The sequence below is a fragment of the Orbicella franksi genome, chromosome 8 (assembly GCF_964199315.1).
Source record: "Orbicella franksi chromosome 8, jaOrbFran1.1, whole genome shotgun sequence".
In the NCBI taxonomy this organism is placed as follows: Eukaryota; Metazoa; Cnidaria; class Anthozoa; order Scleractinia; family Merulinidae; genus Orbicella; species Orbicella franksi.
In genome coordinates, this window is record NC_138152.1 from 27,062,484 (window position 1) to 27,085,242 (window position 22,759).

General features: G+C 41.1%; 3 protein-coding genes across 3 annotated transcripts; 2 read left to right on the top strand and 1 right to left on the bottom strand.

Moving 5' to 3' along the window:
- The first annotated feature begins 838 nt into the window (after positions 1–838).
- LOC145496273 (glutathione S-transferase 1-like) lies at positions 839–6,364 on the top strand. The gene is made up of 5 exons (XM_081475967.1): positions 839–1,495; positions 3,346–3,444; positions 4,419–4,534; positions 5,422–5,529; positions 6,141–6,364. Exons 1-5 carry the CDS (start codon positions 1,360–1,362, stop codon positions 6,330–6,332), a joined length of 651 nt encoding a protein of 216 aa, XP_081332093.1. The 5' UTR covers positions 839–1,359; the 3' UTR covers positions 6,333–6,364.
- A 4,105-nt stretch (positions 6,365–10,469) lies between these two features.
- LOC145494956 (glutathione S-transferase 1-like) lies at positions 10,470–16,317 on the bottom strand. The gene is made up of 5 exons (XM_081474528.1): positions 15,648–16,317; positions 13,508–13,606; positions 12,324–12,439; positions 11,736–11,843; positions 10,470–11,388 (listed from the first exon to the last, which is right to left on the bottom strand). Exons 1-5 carry the CDS (start codon positions 15,781–15,783, stop codon positions 11,197–11,199), a joined length of 651 nt encoding a protein of 216 aa, XP_081330654.1. The 5' UTR covers positions 15,784–16,317; the 3' UTR covers positions 10,470–11,196.
- Positions 16,318–16,394: 77 nt separating this feature from the next.
- LOC145494955 (glutathione S-transferase 1-like) lies at positions 16,395–22,261 on the top strand. Its single transcript, XM_081474527.1, has 5 exons — positions 16,395–16,606; positions 19,263–19,379; positions 20,267–20,382; positions 20,859–20,969; positions 21,941–22,261. The coding sequence occupies exons 1-5, from the start codon at positions 16,468–16,470 to the stop codon at positions 22,118–22,120; spliced, it is 663 nt and encodes a 220-aa protein (XP_081330653.1). The 5' UTR covers positions 16,395–16,467; the 3' UTR covers positions 22,121–22,261.
- Positions 22,262–22,759: the final 498 nt, after the last annotated feature.

A 22,759-nucleotide genomic window follows, 5' to 3' on the forward strand; every position in this document is an offset into this window, starting at 1 on the left:
GTGGAAAGTTTTTTTTGTAAAATGATAAAATATGTTTTTTAGTTCATTATTTTTGTACATGTTCTCACCTTCCTCTGATATAAATCCATGCCATTCCTTATTTTTTGATCGGGATGATTTGCGGTCCAATATGGGGATCATTTCCGGTCCGGGATCATTTGGGGTTCAATTTGGGGATCATTTGCGGTCCTGGGATCATTTGCGGACCCGTACAGTTCCACTTCTGACGTTATCACCTTTGACCAAAATTGGCATCATCTATGCTCAACTTCTGCAGGAGGAAAAGGTCTTTCCAATGATACCCAGAAAAGAAAAAAGGAGAAAAAAGAAAGGCAAAAAAAAAAATTCTAAAAACTCGAAAAGCCTAAAAACGTTGGTCACTTTTCTGCGCATGCCTGAGCAAAAATGTCGTAAAACGCGATCCTAATGGGAATTGAAAGAAAGGCATACTGTCATGTTGCAAATGCCGTTTTGAGTAGATTGGAGCTAATCTGGCCCAGATCCAGCTTGAAAATCTCCAAAAAGTCCAAAAAATGCGTTTTTGGCAAAAAGCTCCGGGAATCATTGGGTTAATCACGTGACCGAATTTTTCAAAAGATGAGTCCCTTGGTGATAAATTTAAGAAATCTATCTGAAGCAAGCTCAAAAACACCAGAAATTGGGCAAAATTTTTGTTAACAAGAACGAATCAAAATAGAAGTTTTAAAGAGGTACAGGTCATCTGCATACTTGGGGCAATTTCCACCAACCAGCGCACGGTTAAAGATTCATTTAGGCCCTGTTTACAAGGAGGGAGCGTTACCCTAACAAGAGGGTTAACCCTAACTGGAGGGCAAAAGATAGATTTCACAGGTAGGGCAACCATACAACCTAGACAACTTCATGCGCGGGTCTGAAAACAATTAGGAAGTTAACCCGGTTAGGCGGGTTAACCCTACCTTGAGTGTTTACAAGGGAAAAAGTTAACCCGCCTGCCAGGGTAACCCTAGCACGCAGACAGGGTAACCCGCCTACCCGGGTAACCCTAGCTGCCTTGTAAACACGACGAAGGAAAAATGACGAAATGTGTGAGTGCTTGGGTCACCCGCTTGCTAGGGTAACCCTCTTTCCCCGTGAACAGGCCCTATTAGTCTCACAGAGTGGGTTAAAACATACAAGCATAACAACGGGATACAGGATCTTTAGGGGGAAAAATCATAGGCGTGCGGGCCGGGGGGGGGTGGGGGTGGGACTGCAACTGTTTGTCACTTCTCGACCTTTCTCGGCTTTCACCACGGACCGCCAATTACGCAAAGTGTCAAATTACCTAATTCCGTCGTTCATTCAAACAAAGGTCGTCTTTCGCCATTTCTTCGCGCAATGCCCAAATACAAGCTTTCATACTTTCCAATTAGAGGCAGGGCCGAAGCCATCCGGATTGTGTTCGCAGTAGCCGGAGTTGAATTTGAAGACAATAGAGTTGGTCCGAAAGAGTGGTTTACAGAGCTGAAACACTGTGAGTATTGTAAATATGTTGTTACGTTGATTGTTTCTACCCTTTGTGTCGATCTGAACATCCAGGGAAACGCTCAGTAGTTCAGTTTTGTGGTTCAATCGTTTTATATGCGGCCTGTCTTTCATTCCCACTACCCAATCAAGTGAAGCGATAACCTTCTCTGATTAGCGTATTGGTAAGTTGAGTCAAGAACTGACCGAGTGCGTGAAACCGGCCGGCTAAGTCAAGAACGGACGTTTTGCGATGATTTTACTCTTTTCCTGCTGTCCAGTCAATTTCTGTTTCTAATTGTTTGTTGCTGCCAAACATTACAATTTCTTTGCAATTTCATAGCTGTTTAGATGACGAAAAACGACGTATTCTCAAAATTCTACGACTCAGCTTGAGCGTGTGTACGGGTCACACCTCACTGATCATTTATCTGCGTAAATTATCTCGTCAATTTTAATTGCTTTGTTCAATGCAGACGTTTACAGACCCTTTGAATATTTTGTTTGTTTTAAACGAAAAGCAAAAACAATCGATCTATCCGGGTTATCTAATACCGAAACTTGTCCCTGCGGCAAGTCCCCTCGAAGCGACTGGTCGCAGGGACTTGTCCCACGAACAGTTCACACGAAGCGTTTTGAGGAACAAGTCGCAGGGATTTGTCCCAAAAATTCAAACCAGTTTGAATTCGTGGGACTAATCGCACGGACCAAACATTGGTGCCCTGCGACTAAATTTTGAAGCAAAAATGGCTAGCTGACACGATGGGACTTGTGCCCGCGACTTGTTGCAGGGACTAGTCGTAGGGTCTGATCCCCTCGTGTGTGCCGACCTTAAGACTCGTCACGCGTTCCTTCCGGAGTAGCCGACGGATTGAGCAGCCGTTTTCCTTACGTACCGTAAATTTTTCTTTGGCATGAGAGGAATACAACGTGCGGAAAAAATCGAGAGGCAATTTGTTCATTTACGATCGTTCACAGTATCTGAAGAAAGAGGGCGACCACTCGTAGTTCAGTTGAGAAAGTAAAGATTGCGTGACAAGGCAAAGAGCGTCTAAGGGTGCGTTTCTTTAAGAAAATCCAAGATTGGATTCTTAAATCCGAAAACGGACTTGCGTTTCTTTTCTAAACAGATTAATCCAAGATCTCATGGATCATGGTGCGTTGAAGGAACCGAAGAATCCAGAGTGTATTCTTCGGTTCCTTTGACGCACCATGATCCGAGAGATCTGTTTAGAAAATAAACGCAAAATCCGTTCTCGGATTCTTTCGGATTTAAGAATCCAATCTTGGGTTTTCTTAAAGAAACGCACCCTTAAATAATGTCACGCTGGCCGTATATTTTGGGCCGCACATACCTATGTAGCCCATATAAGGGAGTAACCCAGGGGGATTAGAGCCGGGAACCCAAATTTATCACATACTCGGCGGCGAACTATAAGAATTTGTATAGCACCTTATCACCACTAGTATAGTCTTTAAATAAACTTGTTTTCAGTGCAAAAAGGTTTTAGATTGCGAGCAGTCTCTCATTTGCTTAAAAATCCGCGAGGAAAAATGCAAACGAGCAGAGGCCAGCAGCGACGCCCACGTCACTCGCGGCTCGCGGTTTGAACACTCACCGCCGCTCCTGGTTTGCGTTCTTGTGTCGCCGATCGTCGAGCTAAAGAGAGACTGCTCGCAGTCTAAAAAGGTTTCAGGACCTCGAGTCTTTGAACAAAGACAAGAACTGTGTCACAGTCAGGCTATGTAATTTTTCCTACACTCGGAGTCATTCTGACCGTCTCTTTGTCACACAACGCTACGCTCACGGCGCAGTGAGAACCAGAATTGGACTAACTTATTCTCTGTTGGTTTTGTTAGCTGGATTAAGCCCCTCTGGCCAGTTACCAGTATTAGAAGTTGACGGAAAAATCCTTACTCAATCCAAGGTTATCCTCAGCTATGTGGCCAAGGAACTAAGTAAGTAACGTTCATCCGAGTTATTGTCTTTGTTCTACCTTTTCGCTGACCTGCTGATCGTGTCAGAGCGAAAAAACATCCAAAACCAAGGAAAATATTTTCAATCTTGATACGGTCCCGAAGTTTGATTAAATTCCCCCCCGCCCCCACCCACCGCCCAATCCGAGTGGGGGAAGGTTGGGTCTGTGTCACTGGAGTTTGCGCAGTATTCGTGAACTGCAGATCATGCCATTGAACCATTGAACCACTGCCTATTAGAGGTTAGAGGGCTCATTCTAAACACGTATTCAGCCATATGAAAATCTGATCTGACATAAATAATCGATTCTCGGTCTTCGATCAATTCAACTGAGAATTGCCTTGCCACGCGGGAACAGAATCCAAGCAAAAGCCTTTCAGTCAAATGGGCAGAAAATGTATAGTAGATTTCTTCCGGAATACCTGGTCTTAAAGGAGCTTAGTCACAGTATTTTGAGTTATTTTGGTTATTTTTGAAGGAAACCTGAAAATAGTAGTTTACTAAGATAGAAAAGCATCAAAGAGACGATAATAAACGATAAAGGAACAAGGATGGCTAAGGATGGAGAAGATTAACACGGATTACAAACGACGAACTCGAAAAATTTAGGCTAAGCTTTTCAAGACGTGCAGAACAGGACGTAGCTCCTTTAAGCGGCTACCTTCCATTTTCCCGTGGGTGGTTCGAATGTTTACTGTTAACGAATTGTCCTAACTGAAACGTATAGGGAGGTCATTATAGACTGCGAACAGTCTCTCTTTTACTCGAAAATCCATGGGGAAGAACGCAAAGAAAAACGCAACACAAGCGAGCGATGGGTCGTGAGCGTGCGAGCGTGATATGTGAAGCCGCGAGCCGTGTTCTTCCCCACGGATTTCCGAGTAAAAGAGAGACCACTCGCAGTCTAAGGTCGTTACGGAGACTGTGTATCTTCACAAAGGGTCCTTCTCTCTAGATCTTGCTCCAGAAGGTAATTTCCAACTGGCTCAGGCAGACATGTTGGCTGATGTGATCGGTGACTTAGAAAGCATGCTATCTGAAGCCTTTAACGAGAAAGATCCGGATAGTAAGGTAATTTCTATTTTGGGTATGTGTTGTGTGCTGTTCAGCGGTAGGCTTTGCATTGCGCAAAACAAAACTCGGGGATAGAATCTGAGGCCGCGTCCACGCTACGCTGGAGTAATCAGTTTGAAAACGCAGCTGTATATCTTCGGTTAGGCTTACCGTCCACACTAATCCGTCACGAAAACGGAGCTTTTCGAAAACGCTCTTCAAACCGGAGGAATTTGAAAACGTCGGCTTTTCGTTTTCGTGTGTACGGTAAACATTTCGAAAACTGAGCTTTTCGAACATGATGGTGTCACGATAATCATGTGATTTCTCTGATCGAGCTTTCCTCAAACACAAATCCAAAATGACCGGTGATTGTTGCGTTATTAAATTCCTCCTTCGTAGTGTTGACGGAAAACATTTGACGCGTTTTCAGAGTGAAACCTCCGTTTTCAAATTCCGCCGGCGTAGTGTAAAAGCGAAAGCAGGGTCGTTTGCCAATAGGGTTTTCTTCAATTGAATATCGTAAAACCAAAACCAAGCCAGTTACTTACCAATTAGACAACTCAGCCAATCTCAAAACGTAGTAAAACCAAAACCAATCTGATTACTTGATTACTTTCGAAAGCCGCTGCTCTATAAGATTAGCTAAATACAGGAAATCATTTATTACGACGCTATTTTTTCTTCTTTTGCAATGTTGTTTCGAAGCCTCAATCACTATACATACATTTCTCAGGCTCTAGCCTGCGAACAGGCTCCCAGCGAGGGCGAAAAAACCACTGGGGAGCGAAGCGGGTCGATTCACTCTTCGTTTTTGTTGTTGTTTTGTTGTTGTTATGTTTTTCGCCCTATGACCCGATCAGAGCCCTGTTTACAGGCTGACATTCCCTCTTGTTATGTAACAGGAGAAAGCCTTAGCCACTGCTTCTGAAGAAGCCATCCCAGCGAAATGTGGATATTTTGAAAAGTTCTTGGTCGCCAATAGTGAACATGGATTCTTCATCGGAGACAAGGTAAGCAAATGGTTCATTAAAAAAAAACAAACAAACAAACAAAGATGTGAAATTACTGCGATAACGAGAGTGGAGGGCTAAAGCGCCCACCATCCTTCCGTCTATTTAACTTTCTAATCCTTTCTAATTGCCGCCATTTCTGTTTCAAAATATTATGCAATGTTGCGTTACAAACGTTGTCTTTGTTCATTCCGGCTCCAGTAACCTTGAATATCTCACTTCTCACCCTCTCTTTTCGCCTTCTCCTAGTATTTCCAGCTCCTAAGCTCCCAACCACCACACCCCCCCTCCCCTCGCTCCTGCCCTCAGGCTGCCGCAAACGTCTGAGGGACCGTTCATTTTTTTAAGAGAAGGGGGCGGTCGTGGGCGAGGTGGGGGGGATCGGCATATGGCTTCAGAGGGGAGCCACTGCAATTAAATATACTGTGTAAGGGGTGGGGTCACTCAAAATGAATACCATTACGTGTATTGACGGCGTCTATGAGAGAACAAAAGAATCCTACCCGAACGCCTAAACCGGGGTTTCTGAGGTGTTGAGAATAGTGCAGCTTGCACTTTTTTTTATATACGCCATATTCCTCCAGTAATGAAAATCTAATTTTATCCCACAGCTGACCTATGCAGATATAGTGGTGTTTACCTTTCTAAACAGCTACTTTGCGAAAGGAAAGGCGGAGGGAATTCCTGAACAACTGAAAGAATATCCCACCTTATCGGCATGGTACGAGCTGGTCCGAGCACAACCTAAGGTTCTGCAGTGGTTGCAAAATCCACCAGCTGGCATGGTTGACTACATTTACTAAGACAGCTAGACATTAAAAAAAACAGAGACCGTGGAGAATTTAAGTAGCGTTTATCAGTCTTGAGCTGAAAAGCAATGATTCGTGCAAATGACAAATTTCAAATTTCATGCCGAAGATTTTTTTTTTTAACTTTTTTTTCTTCTTAGAGAATTTAAGTAGTGTTTATCAGTCTTAAACTGAAAAGCAATGATTCTTGCAAATGACAAATTTCAAATTTCATGCCGATGATTTTTTTTTTAACTTTTTTTTCTTCTTAGAGAATTTAAGTAGTGTTTATCAGTCTTAAGCTGAAAAGCAATGATTCTTGCAAATGACAAATTTCAAATTTCATGCCGATGATTTTTTTTTTAACTTTTTTTTCTTCTTAGAGAATTTAAGTAGTGTTTATCAGTCTTAAGCTGAAAAGCAATGATTCTTGCAAATGACAAATTTCAAATTTCATGCCGATGATTTTTTTTTAACTTTTTTTTTCTTCTTAGAGAATTTAAGTAGTGTTTATCGGTCTTAAGCTGAAAAGCAACGATTCGTGCAAATGACAAATGTCTCGACTTAATGTAAGAAAAATTATTTGCTGGCATACGCAACATTACTGATAACAGTTACTAAATATACTTTTCAACATATTTCGACTTTAAATAGTGTCGTATCTAAGTCAGAATCTCTCCCACCTCGTCCTGCTGAAAGAAATACGTTCCAAACAGCCAAAACTGTATGCCCTCCCCTCCCCGTTGTTCTTTAAGTTCTCTCCTTTCTCTTCTTCTTCGTTTATTTAGCAAAAAAGAACCCACCCCTCCCCCACCCAATTCCCTCTCTCCCTTCCTCGGGGTATGCTATTGCTTGAACGAAGTGTAATTGACGCTTTAAATAATGTTCCACTTTCAGACGAACACTTTGATAATGACACTGGATGTTCGTTATGGTCCGATTTCTTCGGGAGATTATCTAAAGTATAATTTTCTGACTTGAAAGCAGTGTTCGAAAATCCGTCGAAAATCCTGCTTCGGCTGAACTCGAGAAATCTCCGGAAATTTGCGTCATCTTCGACAATCCCCGGAGTTTCAGGTTGCAAATCATCGGGAGTCAACCTCAGAACTTGGAGGGCCCTGGGGAGCTCCCGGGGCTTTGAACAGAAATATTCGAGGAGAGGTTTCACCTTCAACAAAAGAAAGTTAAGGTTTTTAAGAATTATGCATTATATTTCGAAAATATATAAATGTTACTGATAAAGTAATGAATTGCAATTCAACGAAGTTTCTACCCAGTACTCACTTACGACACATCCCCAATCATAAGCATATGTGTTCTTCTTATGCTTATGCTTTCGTTTAGTGAGGACATGGTTAACATGAGTATAAAGTGCTCGCTGATTGGCTGAAAGTCTTTCGCTCATGCTTTTGCTTATGCCATGATTTCCCACGGGGGTACACCCTCAAAAATTGGGGGGGGGGGTATGCGGCCCACTTCTCAAAACCCTAACCCTATTTATGACCAAAATCTGCGATTTTCCCTACCCTATTTGTGACCTGACCAAAAATTCGATACCCTATTTATGGCTGTTGCGGCTGGCAGAGTTACTCTAGACTGATTCATGAAGGGCTTTTGTTGATGGTCCCATCAATGATGAAAAAGTAGCGTCTTCTAAAAAGCATACTTAATTCAAGACCCGAGTGCAAAAACCATACCCTATTTCTGACCAAAATGGCCAAAATCGATACCCTATTAATGACCAAAACGGCTGAAAACCGATAGCCTCTGGGGCTGCACATACCTATATACCCCTTATAAGGGAGTACACCCCCCCCCCCCCGCCCCCCAAGGTGATGTTCCCACTGGACACAAAAACGATATGAGCAGAAGCATAATAAGAACTCAAGGCTTTGATATTATGGTATGCTAATGTCTTCCCCACAAAAGCATAAGTTTCTTTTATTCTTATGGTTACTATGCTGGCGTCGCAAGTGAATACCCGGCGGGCTTCACGCAACAAATGGTTGCACTGCAGACCGTAGTCTGGCTTCTTTTATCGAAATTTCCGTTCGAAATATTTTGGACTTTCGAGAAATTCCATGGGTCCAGAGAGTTGTTATAACTCGTACCTGTATTTGGGTACGTTTAATAGACTTTTTTCGCTTGGGCGGTTTTTTGTCCCATTACAGACAACGTGATATTCTCTAGAGAACTGTTCTTTTATCCATCTAAAAATTATTTATTCATATACACGCAACTATTTGAAAATTTGAAAGGAAGCATTCTCAAGAGTATCATTACATGGTCTGAAATGGGACAACAAACCGCCCAGTAGAAAAAGGTCTATTCGTTTATTTATCGAGGTGAAATTGAAAAATAATCGAATCCAGAGCTCCAGAGAGGTTTCCTTTAACTTGAAACATAAGCTTGCCTCGAAGCGACCCCTAGGCAACGTGAAACAAGAGAAAAGCAAATTATTTACTTTAAAGATACGGCCGAGTGACTCAACTCAAAAGCTCTATAAGTAGGTGACTGGCACTAAAGAACCCACTGTTTATTTTTCTCTCCGCTCGTAAATTCTCTCGCCATGCCTCAGTACAAGTTAACATACTTTCAACTTCGTGGGAAGGCGGAAGCCATTAGAATGACTTTCGCTGTCGCTGGGGTTGATTTCGAAGACGTGCGAGTTTCTATGAAGGACTGGGTCGCGAATCTTGAGCATTTTGAGTATGTATCTGTATGTTCGTTTATGTTATACTACAATACTCTATAGGTTACGTCCATTTAAAGGAGCCGTACCTCAAGGTTTGGGCCTCTTGAAAAGTTTAGCCTTAATTTTTCAAGTTCGTCGTTTGTAATCCGTGTGGAGGGGGGTCGGGGAGGGGGACGGCGGTCGAAAGGAGAAGGGTTTCGTTGCATCAAACCCTCAGACTGATTGATATCATACTTTATATTCCACAGCTGACTTATGCAGCTATCGTCGTGTACACGTTTCTTAACAGCTACCATCTACAAGGCAACGCTGAAGGAATACCTGAGCAACTGAAAAAATATCCCACATTGCCGGCATGGTACGAATTGGTGCGAACACAACCTAAAATTCAGCAGTGGCTGAACAATTCGCCTCCTGATCTCTTTGGTTACATTTATTGAGCTATGCGCAAGGGGCACAATTTAGCAGCTCATCTTGCAGTAAAACAAGAACGTGTAGATCACGCCAAATATAACATTAGTTAGATTGTTAAAGAAGCAGTATAAAGTACATAAAGATGCATTTTAGACACGAAATAAATATTAAAAAAAAACTGTATTTTAAATTTTGTATTTCTTGCTAACAGCCGGCAGCTAAGTGGGACTCAGTCCGCTATCGGCTTGCTCGCTGCAAACTCTCCCCGCCGAGTTTGGGGAATCCCATTCAGGGACTTACCGTTGTGTTTTCACTAGCATCGCCCTGCGAGAAGGCTCACCTTTGAGTAACGCGAGCGAGCGACCGCGAGCGAAGAGATCCGGCGGGGAGGAGTCTGGTGAAGAGGCGCCAAGAAAGTCACTTTCTCGTATTAGCATGATAAAATGACATGGGATAATCGTTATAATCATATCCGTTTTCTATGGGAGATTATCTGCAATATTTTTCTGACTTGAAAACAATGTTGGAAAGTCTGTCGAAAAACCTGCCTCGGTTGAGCTCAACAAATTTCCGGAAATGCTGGAGTCATCTTCGACAATCTCCGGAGTTTGGGGTTGCAAATCATCGGAAGTCGACCTTAGAATCTTCGGATGCCCTACGGCGTTGTACTGAAATATTGGCTGAGAAATTTCGCCTTCGGCAATAGAGGGTTAACGAAAATTTCATCTCTCTAGGTGCCTGTATACATCCATGACAATAACAATAATAAGAAGAACAAGTTTTTTTGTTTGAGGGGACGGTTGCGAGATCATCTACAGAAACATAAACGTACTTTTTATGCTTATGATTATACAAGTGAATATATGAAAGATCATATATTTGAACTGCAGAGAAAGATTTGAAAACATGCATGACTGATCATCGCAGTAATCCACACAACTTAACCAGTTGTGAAATCATGGCCTGAAAAATATTCAGGCTTGGACGGGATTCGAACCTAATATATTCACTTGTATTCTTCATCATCCACTGGTGTAAACCAACTGTACTCACAAAGTAATCAGCTCCCAGTTGGCTTGATAGCTCGGTTGGTAGAACACTGCACCAGTATCGCAGAGGTCACGGGTTCGAATCCCGTCGAGCCTGAATTTTTTTCAGGCTTAATTTCACAACCGCTTTAGTTGTTTGTATAACTGCCATGATCAGTCACGTCTTCTTAGCTTATGCTTATGTGGGGTTACTGAGTGGGCGGGGGAACCCGCTGGGGAAAGCGAAGAAAAGTGGGTAGAGGGAGGGTGGGGGCTTTTTTTCATAGATGGATATGCTCCTCCAGAAAGACCAGATGTTCGACCAAATTGTTACTATTGTATCCCATTCTAAAGACAGAGTTGACGTCGATCAGGTTTTTGATAAATAAAGGTATATAACGAGATAAAACAAAGTTTTGGGGGATCTTTAAGGACAGACCATCAGTGAGTGTACACCTGGACAGTGAGTGCACAAAGGTAAGTCCCTAAATGAAATACTCCAAACTCGGCGGGGAGAGTTTGCAGCGAGCAAGTCAAGAGGGGACTGAGCCCCACTTAAAAGCCCGTTAGCAGGAAGTACAAAATTTAATATATAGTTTTTCTATTTATTTCGTTGCTATAATGCATCTGCACATTGTTTATACTGCTTTCCAACAATCTAATAAATGTTAGAGTTAGCGTGGTCTACACACTCTTGTTTCTCTTTAAGGTGAGCTGCTAAACTGTGCACCTTACGCCTCGCTCAATAAATGAAACCAAGGAGATCAGGAGGCGAATTTTTCAGCCAATGCTGAATTTTAGGCTGTGTTCGCACCAATTCGTACCATGCTGACAAAGTAGGATATTTTTTCAGTTGCTCAGGAATTCCTTCAGCGTTGCCTTGTAGATAGTAACTGTTAAGGAAGGTGAACACGACGATATCCGCATACGTCAGCTGTGGAATATAAAATAAATATGATGTCAATTAGTGTGAGAGTTTGATGAGACGAAACGCTATCCCATCCGACCCCCTGTGACCCCCCTCCGACCCCCGAGGAGAGGGGGTGTGTGGAGTTGGCTGTTGACAAAAATGTTGTTTTATTTGTACGTCAAGGGAAAAAACTGATCTCTGTTCGAAAACGTTCATTTACAATAATGTCTCAACACTTTTGTCCCTGATTGTAGCTTCCTGGTAGAGCATTGTAGCGGCATGGTTTCGAATCCCATTCAAGTACCTCAAATTTTTCAAGTCTTGCAACTGATTCAGTTCTGTTCTTGGTTCCAGCTTTGTTGTTTGCTTACCGTATCTCCAATAAAGAATCCCTGTTTACTGTTAGCTACCAGGAACTTCTCAAAATAGGCACATTTTCCTGGAATTACTTCTTCACTGGCGGTTTTCAAAGCTTTCTCCTGGAGATAAGATATAAAGACGGTGGTTTCAGAATCGAGAGGAAGATCCACCAAGCGTGAGGTCAAGATGGCTAGATATTGACCTAGTTATGCTTTGCGTTTTTATGATGCAGACGTAGTGTAGATCCATAAACACACAAAAAAAACCTGAGAGAGGTCGATATCCCACAATCTTGACCGAACAACCCTTGCCAAGAGGTTATGTTGGCAGTTAGGAAGAGTTTTAGTGGCTGTTGCCGTTGTGGAGAGGTGGTCGTTGTAGAGAGTTTAAAATAAGAGTGAATGCATGGACACTCCGCCGGGACCAAAATAAGTGGTTGTTGTAGAGAGGTACGGCCGTTAATGGGGGTTCGACTGTAGTTCACATTATGAGAACATTATGTAACGCAAAGCAAACAGCACTAGAATAAAGCATAGTTAGTCCCCTCCACTAACTATGAATAAAGGGCAGGGAAAGAAAAAAGTGATAAGCAGTTCTACCTTCTTTTCTGGATCTTCTAATTCACTTCCCGCATTTAACATGTTTTCTAAGTCACCAATCACATGAGCCAACATGTCCGCCTGAGCCTGTTGGAAGTTCCCCTCCGGAGCAAGATCTAAAGAAAATATTCCTATGTTAAGACCAGGGGGACTCCTATATGAAAAGGTCGGGGGTGCTCGTCGGAACATTTGAATAAAACCCCTAAGGGAAACAATTCTGGGCGAGGCTCGAGAGTTTTTTGACCCCTAAAAGATAACCACTTGAAACGGAATAGGCTCGAGTACCAACCGCTGTTCAGGAAAGGAGTTTGTGCCAGTAGACCAGACTAGAGAGACCGGGAGAAAGCGAGTCTAAAAACGGAAATAAGAGCAATTTTTCATTATTATTTCCTCGAGTGCTTCCTAAATGATACTTTGACAGCTAAAAATTGGGACGATTCGTCATAAGCACTCTAAGTGAGACCAGAATCCTTGATTTATCCCTAAGCGAGACGACAGGCATCCCCGACCTTTTCATATGGGAAAAGACTCTTGTCACTTTACATTCGTAAAGAGCTTGTTGAGAGAATTCGATGAAATACCACGTCAATATTACATTGACGATCAGTTTTTCCTAGCTTTGTGGGGACAATACCTCAAGGAAAAATTGACCCTGATCATTCAGTGCTCGTGATTCTCAGCCAACCTACAATTATTAAAGAGCAGTTTCCACTTGGGTGTCGAAAGTGACTCGTATTTGCTTCTGCGTTGTTTTAGACCGGGTTTCGTTTGAAATTTGTTGTAAAACCAAAACCAAAGTAATCACTCAGGGCAATCACAAAGGACAGAGCAGAGAAAATCCAGTGAACCAATCAAGATTCGGAAGTGAATACATTTAGCTGACGCGAAGAGCGGGAAAACGTGAGCAAATATTGGTCACAGTTGGTTTACATGTCATAAAGTCAAGTCATGTTCTTGAAAATTTTAACAAATAGGGAATCAAAGGAATTAAAAAAACATCCAGGACATAGAATATACAATAAAGAACCAACGGAAGATTACGACCGTTCAAAAAGTACAAACACGAACGACTGACTAGAAGAAAACAAACCGAAATAAACAAACGAAACATTGACAATGACAACAGCAGCCAAACAGTGTGGATGATTGTTTCAAGATAAACTCTTGTTCAGGTGGATACTTACTAAATTCCTTGGCCACATAGCTGAGGATTGCTTTGGATTCAGTGAGGACTTTGCCGTCAAATTCTAGAACTGGCAGCACACCAGAAGGGCTAATTCCAGCTAACAAAACAGAGAGCAAGAAATAAAGGCACACACGTTATTGGAAGTAATATGCCGAGAAGTGTTTTCACTTGGTTTTTCTTAACCTACATGTTCGTTTAAACATATTGTAAATCTTCGAATCAGCGCCTCCCCTCAAATAAGCACTCCCTTTGAATAAGCGCCCCTCCTATCGGCCAAAATTTAAAATAAGCGCCTCCCCTCGAATAAGCGGCCCCGTCCTCTCCCCCTCACCTGTTTTATGGACGAGTACTGAGACAACAAAGGATGAATAGTATTGGTCGCGTTTAATAACAAGTAACTGATTATCAACTCATTCAAGCACTACACATTCAGAGAATGGTTCTGGTTCGGAGAAACGGAAATACCACAAAGCCAGGGTTACATAGGAAATATCTCTTCAATGTTTTAGACAGTGATATTAAATCATATTTTGCCATCTGTTTTAACAAACTGTAAACGGCATGACCCTTTTTTGGTTGTCTCCAGACAAGGGGTTACCCATATTCAAAACTACTTGATTCTGGACATAGATTTGACACCTAATTCAATATAGTTAGTTATCGCGTTTTACCACTATAAGGGTACTGTAATTTTTTTTTTTAATTTTTTTTTTTTCGTCTTACAGTGATTTCCCCAGAAACATTTCCTTCGGCAAAATGGTTTTACTTTCAACTCAACGGGGTCGCGGAGGGGGTGTATTCTTATGAGGAATGAGTTTCGCAATTGCCGCTAATATTCTGTTGCAGTGAAGATCAGTTTTCACATAGTTAGTGGAGGGGACTGCTAACTATGGTTTTCAGGCATGTTTGTTTTATTGCGAAAGGTCAATCAGCTGACCAAGCTTGCGGCTTCCGATTGGTGAGTTTAAAGGAACTACGTCACGCCTTGGGCGTCTTGAAAAGCTGATTTGAATTTTTCAAGTTCGTCGTTTGTAATCCGTGACAATCTTTTCCATCCTCGATCATCCTTGTTCCCTTATGGTTTATTATTTTTCTATCCTAGTTAACTATTATTTTCAGGGCTATTTCAATTTTAAGGCAATTTTGAACGTGGCCAGAATAATTCAAAATGGTGTGACTGAGTTCCTTTAACGAGCTGTGTACCGGAGCGAACCTTTTGTCAAAGGAATTTCCAATTGTTCTCAGTCACGCAACCATGTAAAGATATTATCTGAAGGTAAAATCGTTTACACTTGAAAAGCCACTTTCTCCAGAACAATTCATTGCAACGGCTTGTATTTAAGCAATGTGGCACTGTGTCATCAGAATAAATAAGATCGTTCGGATCTCATGATGTTGTTTCGGCTGTTCTAGGAGTCAGGAACAAAAGAATGTTCGCTGACCCTTAGCCGAGCTTAGTTATGTTTACTCGTGCAAAATTCTGTATTCTAATATAAGTGAATATTTGAAAAGGAACTTTCATTTGAAAAGGTCGCTGGAAAGAATGCTCGCCGGAAAACTTGGATTAAACCCCAAAAGAAGACCAATCGAGGCGTGGCTCGAGCTTCATTCGACCCCCAAAACCCACTTACAATGAACAGGCTTGATTACCAGCCTCTGGTCAGGAAAGGAGCCGGCACTAGTAGATCAGACTCGAGGGACCTTTGGAAAATCGAGCCTAGAAAAAGAAATAAGAGCATATTTTTACTTTTACTTCTTCGAGTGCAGGCTCAAAGATACTTTGACAGCTAAAAATAGTGTCGTTTCGTCATGAAGACCCCAAGGAAGACCAGAATCCTTGATTTATACCCCTAAGCGAGGCGACGAGCATCCGCGACCTTTTCATATGGGAGGAGTCTCCCCCGGGATTTTAGACCACTAAAGTAGCTTACGTGATACATCGTATGCGATCAGTAATAGGTCTGTTCTACCGTCCACCCAGAGGTACACCCACAGGAGATGAGGGCAGATAAAACCACATGCATGCGAAGACTTTCTGCAGAGAAACTGATCTGAACCTAAACTAAACTCTTCGCTGTTTAAATCGGCGAAAACAATAGGGTTGTGCAAGATTAACCAATATAGAGCTGTATACTCACAATGCTTAAGCTTCGACACCCAGTCGTCTATAGAAACTCGCACGTCCTCGAACTCAACGCCAGCGACAGAGAAAGTCATTCGAATGGCTTCAGCTTTTCCACGAAGTTGAAAGTAAGTTAACTTGTACTGAGCCATCGCGAGCGAACTTACGAGCGGAGAGAAAAATTAAAATAAACAGTGTGTTCTTTAGTGTACGTAGTCACCTGATTATTTAGCTTTTGACCTGAAGACACTGGGCCGTATCAGGGCAGACGTATTTCCGGTTGTTCATGTTGCCATGCAGTGGTAACTAATCTGTCGATCGGGATTGCTACGAGACACTCTTATGTCCCCGGGGGGTGATTCCCCATATGAAAAGGGCGGGGATGCGACGAGCACCCCCTTCCTTTTTATATGGAGTCGTCCCTGGGGGTGGGGGGGGGGAGCTTATGCTCCACGTTAACGGAAACCTCTCTGGACTTTTAGTGTGGGGCAAGGAACGCGGGCTCACAAAGCAGCTGGAAGGACCGGGCTTTGATAATTACCCGTCACCAGTAGACTACGAGCAGTCTCTCTTTTGTAGTTATATCCGCTGGAAGTAAAGCTCACTTGCTCGCCTTTTGCTTTCTAGGACAATAGTCGTAGTAACCACCAAACGTGACAAAAGCATTTTAGGGATATACAAGGATATACAGTTGCGCTACACTTGCGTGACAGTCATCTGATAGCCCTCCCAGTACACACCTCGCATGTGGTCACGTGCCCCTTTTCTGTGGAAGGGTGCGTGCGCGAGATTCTGTACATGTGGGATTCGATAAAGGTTAAAGTTGTTCGCGAATCATGGCTCAGAAGTCTTACAAGCTGTTATATTTTCCAGCTCGAGGACGTGGGGAATTCATTCGACTCGCTTTTATAATCGCTGGAGTCGAATTTGAGGATTGCCGTATTGAGAAAGAGACCTGGGCAACCTTGAAAGCGGGTGAGTTCTGAAGGGATTTGAAACACGTACAGAATGTAATCGTCTGGTTTTGCTTACATACAACCGATACAATCAAAATGAAACTTTTAAATAGTTGATTTAAACATGTAAAAGCACAAAGAAAAAAGTGGGACAGGGAACAGCAGGCTAGCCGTAAATTAAACAAAAAATTGCAGACGCACAGTTTACTAAATTCTCGTGGTAAGGAAAGGGGTCGGGGGGGGGGGGGGAGGGGTTGGGGATGGAAACCCCATAGGACTCCTATGTGTAAGGAACAGGGATGCCCCCCGTGGTGTTGATTGCAGATGTTGGTATCAATTAGGGCACATGGCGAAAAAAAAAATATATATATATATATTTACCCGTCAAGGTATTGTCTCGGGTTGCACCAAAAGAGTTTTAAAGGATGTTTCACACAGCGATGGTTAAGATCAGTCCAGCCAGGTAGTATCTTTTAGGGGTCAGATAATAAAGCTTGAGCCATGCTCCGAAAGATCTCCTTTGGGGGTCTAATGCAAAGTTTACGACATGCATTAAATTAGAAACCTTCCACATGGGAATCACCCCTGAGACAGGAGTTTTTCTGACTTAGTTGATGATAATGATTTTAGTGGCCATTGATAACAATAATTTATTTTCATTTGTCATTGCCAGTGGATTGCTGATCATTGTTGTCTGGCTGTTTTGATAAATTTATAGAGCCATTGCATTTTGTTTATTACTTTCTTCTATGTAGATTGTAACTAATGTGCGAGCCTGCGAGCCGGAGCCGTGAGCCGGGAGCCAATTTTTGCGAGCCAATGTGTTTTTGTTGTTGTTGTTTTTTTTAGTTTTTAATTTAACGTTAATGTTTTACTCAGTAAATGCTACACTTGGCAGAAGAAACAAAAGTTTTCGATTTTCTTTTGTGCGTGAAATTCCACGCTAGTAGTTTTCCTTCTGTATCAAAACGGATTTTGAAGGTCAGTTTATAGCTTCAGATATGAATGAAATTTTGAGTTTCCCTCACAAATTTTTGTATCAAAATGTTGATTATGTATAATTGACTAATATCCAAATATAAACAGGGAAACGTTCAAGTGAGGCAAATTTTAGGTAATTATCAAGATGATATATTGAGAAGCACCGCCACGAAAGATGCATAATTTATTTATTTTTTCTTTTTGGCTCCCAGTTGTCCATTGTTTTGTCTCTTGAGAAACCAGGCTCTTAACTGTTTTTTTTTAATAGTTCCCCTGTAAAATTGAAGGACTGGATGACTGCTTATTTCAAGCAATTCAAGAGTTTGGTGATAAAACCCATTCGCTCGGTCCTGTGAAAGTCAGTACAATTAACTGCGCTGAAAAAAATCACAACTCCTTGCAAATTAATTAAAGATTAAGCAAAAGTTTCCTCTGTACCAAACTTGTGGGGCACATCTTAACATACACACTCACAATTCACTGTCTTGTACTCAACAAATCCTTGTTTAATTCTCCTCCAGTGTTATATTGCATCCTATTTTCTGTGTTCTCTCGATAAAAAACAATTTCACAATTACGTGTGTCTCTGATTACAATGTTTACGAATCTCGTGACACTAGTTGTCAACTTATGAAATGTCACGCTGTCACAACACTTCCCTTACCTCGCTTCCAGCTACCAAAAAGCAAGATGTCCTTCTTATAATATCTGCTTTATTGGTAGAAATAAATCTAAAAAGAGAGGAAAACTTTCCATCACCTCACTTGACTTGCGACAGTGCACCAACACATGAAGACTGCAAGTGTTTTCCATTAGGTCAAAGATTCCTGAAATTTCCCTTGGAAGTCAAGTGGAAAGGTTCATTTTGGTTTCTTCTGACTGGAATCTTCGAGATCACCTCTAGAGGTGGTCCACTCATTTCAGTTGGACCGGTCTGACCAAAATTTGCCGTTCCGTTTTTGACAAACCAGTTTACTGCCCTGCTTCTCTTCACTTGTGTAAGGAATTCGGAAAGGGAATAAAAACTGGTAAGAGTTCGATTCCTCTTGGTTGGCCTGGTTTGGTTGGAAAATGTCATTTCATTTTCCTCAGGTATTGGCATAATGGAAGCACCCCGCATGTAATAAATACCATATTAGGGCATTATGCCTGTTTTTGGATTTTTTGGCGGGAATCTTTTGAGGCTCGTAAAAAGAGACACGCGGCTTGCGGCTTGAGGCTCGGGCTCGCAGGCTCGCAAAATAGCCTCCCCCTTCTATGCAGCACCCCCACCCTTTCCTCCCTCCTTTTAACTGTCACACGGGCAAATTTTGCTTTTAGAAATGAACCCTTTTGGCTAATTTGAGCAATATGTCCAAGTAATAATTTTTTTGTTTCTGTCAACTTCATGTAGTGCACTTTATTTATATTTGTCTCATTTATTTCATTTATCTCTGAATTGTAGGAGTTTGTGGAAAAAAACGTATTCTCATCTAAGCAGCTCTTCATCTCATGTCAAATTCTCCTTTTTTGTTAAGGTTGCTAGGAGAATCTTGCAGTTTATCAGATGTGACTTAGGGTCTTTTTCCATGCACCCCCTTTTTATAATTATTGTAATTTTTCCATAAGTTTACTTATAGTAAATGCTTTTTTTTATTTTGAATGATTGACATTTTCATTTATTTAATTTAATAAATTTGCATTTTCTATTTTAGCCGGTAAGAGCCCATTTGGTCAATTGCCAGTATTGGAAATAAAAGATGCTGCCAGTTCTGAGCCAATTGTTCTGTGCCAGTCTGTTGCCATTTTGCGGTACCTGGCAAATGAATTTGGTATGTATTCAATGTGCAGGTACTTTGTTCTTCAAGTTAATAAAGTTCTTCAGTCTTATCCTTTTCTGTAGTGCCATATTTGAGCAAACAGGAGTGACTGTGTGCGATATCATTCTTGAATAAGAATGCATTCTAACCAATTCAAGAGTAATGAAACTTATCAACATTTTCAGAGTATTTTTATCTGCAGTAGGTCCTGGGTCCAAGCTGCAGTGTAGAAAGGAATAATATTACAAGCATACATAATATGTACATGTACATGTAATTGTCTGCAGTAGTTATTACTTTTAAAAACACTAATTAGCCATACAGTCAGTTTCTGACCAAACTTGTTGACAGAACAATATTGCTTGGCCCTGTGTATCCCATTAGAAAACAGTCCTAAGAAAATATGTGCACTGATTGGTTAAAAATTGTGTTTCTATAACTCGATAGAAAAACAAAACTGGGACAAGCTGTTGATGTAATTCCCATATAAAAAAAGATGGGGTGTTCATCAGGAATTTTGAAAAGAACCCCTAAGAGGTACTAAAATCCTTTTTTGTGGGTGTGGCTTGAATTTTTTTTTGTCCCCAAAGAGGTACATGTACCAATTCTTGCATACATTGTCTCCTGTGGTTTTTTTGGCTCAATACCCTAAAAGGTTCTGCAAAAGCTCCCACTGTGGAGCTTTTGAGGATAAACACCTTAAGGGATACCAAAACTGTATTTTTAACCCTTAAAAGGTATGACAAGCACCCCCGTCCTTTTTATATGGGATTCCCCCCCCCCCCCCCCCACCAGGGAGTGTACTCTCTCAAACTACTTTTAGTAGTAAGAGCTCTACATATATCTAATATTCGACAGTGAGGTTTTGTAATCTTTTGATTAACTGTATTTTAATCAAGGTCTAGCACCAGACAGTAATATGGACAAAGCAGTGGCTGACATGGTCGTAGATGGTGTAATGGACATCAGAGCTAAACGAGCCAAGTACCACTTTGAGAGTGATCCTGCAACAAAGGTCAGTTCCTGGGGTTACAAGTCTTGATACTATTAAATAAATAGTAGTTTACTAAGATAGAAAAACATCAAAGAGATAATAATAAACCATAAAGGAACAAGGATGGTTAAGGATGAAGAAGATTAACACAGATTGCAAAGGATAAACCTGAAAAATTTAGACTAAACTTTTCAAGATGTGCAAACCATGACATAGCTCCTTTAAATAAATATATTAGGTAAGGGAAAGTAAAGTCTGCATATGAGCCAAGTTACCCATCAGGTTGGTGCGTACTTCTGGTTTCCATTTAGCATGAATCGACTAGGAATAATTCTATTCCCTCACCCCATCTCACCCGCTCTGGATCAGACTCTAGTCCACCAACCTCAGTTTTATGGCCTATGGTTGTTGCACACTGATGGACAATCTAAGACCCCCAGCCCCAGCTATCCTGTTTTGAGTTCATTGATTTAATTAGTTTTAAATTTCTGTCACAGGAAAAACTCACAAAGGAGTTTCAAGAGTCAGACCTCCCTAGTGCTCTGAAGAATTTTGAAAAAGTATTACAGGCCAACGAGGGAGGTCATGGATTTTTTGTTGGGAAAAAGGTACCAGCGATTTGTCAAGTTTGTCTTTGACATCTTGGGTTCTTTGCAATTCTCCTTACAAATTATCATGGTTACCTTTATTGTTAGTTCTGAGATTTTGGCATTGCATCAAGACAGCATAAAATATTGAAGGTTTTGTTTAGCTTATAGTCCCCTCACATTGTTTTCTTGGCATTTGACAGTTTTGATATTGTTAATCAAATGGCTGAGGGAGCTGCTTCTCCCCGTTGTTTGTGCTTGAAAATTTAGAATCTCGTATGTTTTGAAGCCTTAATAAATTTTCATCACTTGTAAATGTTCTTCATTTTTGCTTTGTTGTCATATATAACAACCCAATCAATAATTTGCCTGAATGGACAAAGGTTATTGCATTATATAGTTGTTGTCATGCTGGGCCTATGGTTTGGTAGAGATATTTTTAAAAAACACCTATGGTTAGTATGTAAATATTCAGTCACTAATTAATTAACAGTAACAGTGACTTAATAATTACAGTAGTTACTGATTAACTGATTAATTGAATTCTGATTGATTGATTGTTTGATTGATTGATTGATTGACTTGCTAGATAATGGTGTAACTGATTGATTGATTGATTGATTGATTGACAGACTGCCTTACTAGCTAATAGTCTAACTGATTGATTGATTGATTCATTGATTGACTGATTGACAGATTGTTTATCAAACTGACTCACTAGATAATGGTCTAAATGATTGATTGACAGATTGATTGACAGACTGACGTACTTGATGATGGTTTAACTGATTGATTGATTGATTGATTGACAGATTGATTGACAGACTGACGTACTTGATGATGGTTTAACTGATTGATTGATTGACAGATTGATTGACAGACTTACTAGATGATGGTCTAACTGATTGATCGATTGATTGACTGATTAACAGACTGACTTACTGGCTTATGGTCTGATTGATTGACTGTGTTTTTTTTCGTTTCATTCTCAGCTAAGCTACGCAGACATTTCATTTTTTAACTTCATGAATAGCTGGATTGCTAAAGACAAGATCAGTGGTTACCCAGTGGAATTGGAAGGCTTCCCTTTATTGCGAGGGCTTTATGAACGGTTCCGGGATATTCCAGCTGTGAAGAAACGTCTTGAAACCAGGCCTGTCTCAGTTTTATAAACATACATGGCTGTTTACTTGAAAAGTAAACATGATAGCAAGCAATGATATGTATAGGAATATAGGTAGAATTTTTGATGGTATGTTGTGCTCACTAAAAGTCATGCAAATGAATAAAGAAACACTTTGCCATGTTGCAAACTGCCACCTGTGTGAAAACTACTTGGGAGGGGGGGCATTAATTGTAAAGGGGGATGCTTATCAAATATGTACCTCCCTCCCTTCATCCTACCTTTAACCCTGCCCTGCCCTTCTTTTCTCCAAAGTTAGCAAGAGATTTTAGACAAAAAATTGATCAAATCAAGCTGCACACTATAGGGCAGCAGTAAATTTGTATGCTGTTTAGCTGTTTCCCTGACTCAAATATAATTGTTCAATTTACAAAGAATTTAGTTCGAGCTGGTTATGCTTAGAAATAGGTGCTGTTGCTTGAGAAATTTGAACTACATGTTATGCACACCCAAAAAGTGTATTGAGTTTAACAACCATGGAGAGGAAATTATATAAGTCGTGCATTGATCAAAAAAGAGACATCCCCAGCATACCCTAGATGTTTGACTTGCTACTGTTGTATGACCATGTGTGTAGGGAATATGACATCATATATGGGAGGGCTTGGGGGGATTTGAGAAAATTTCG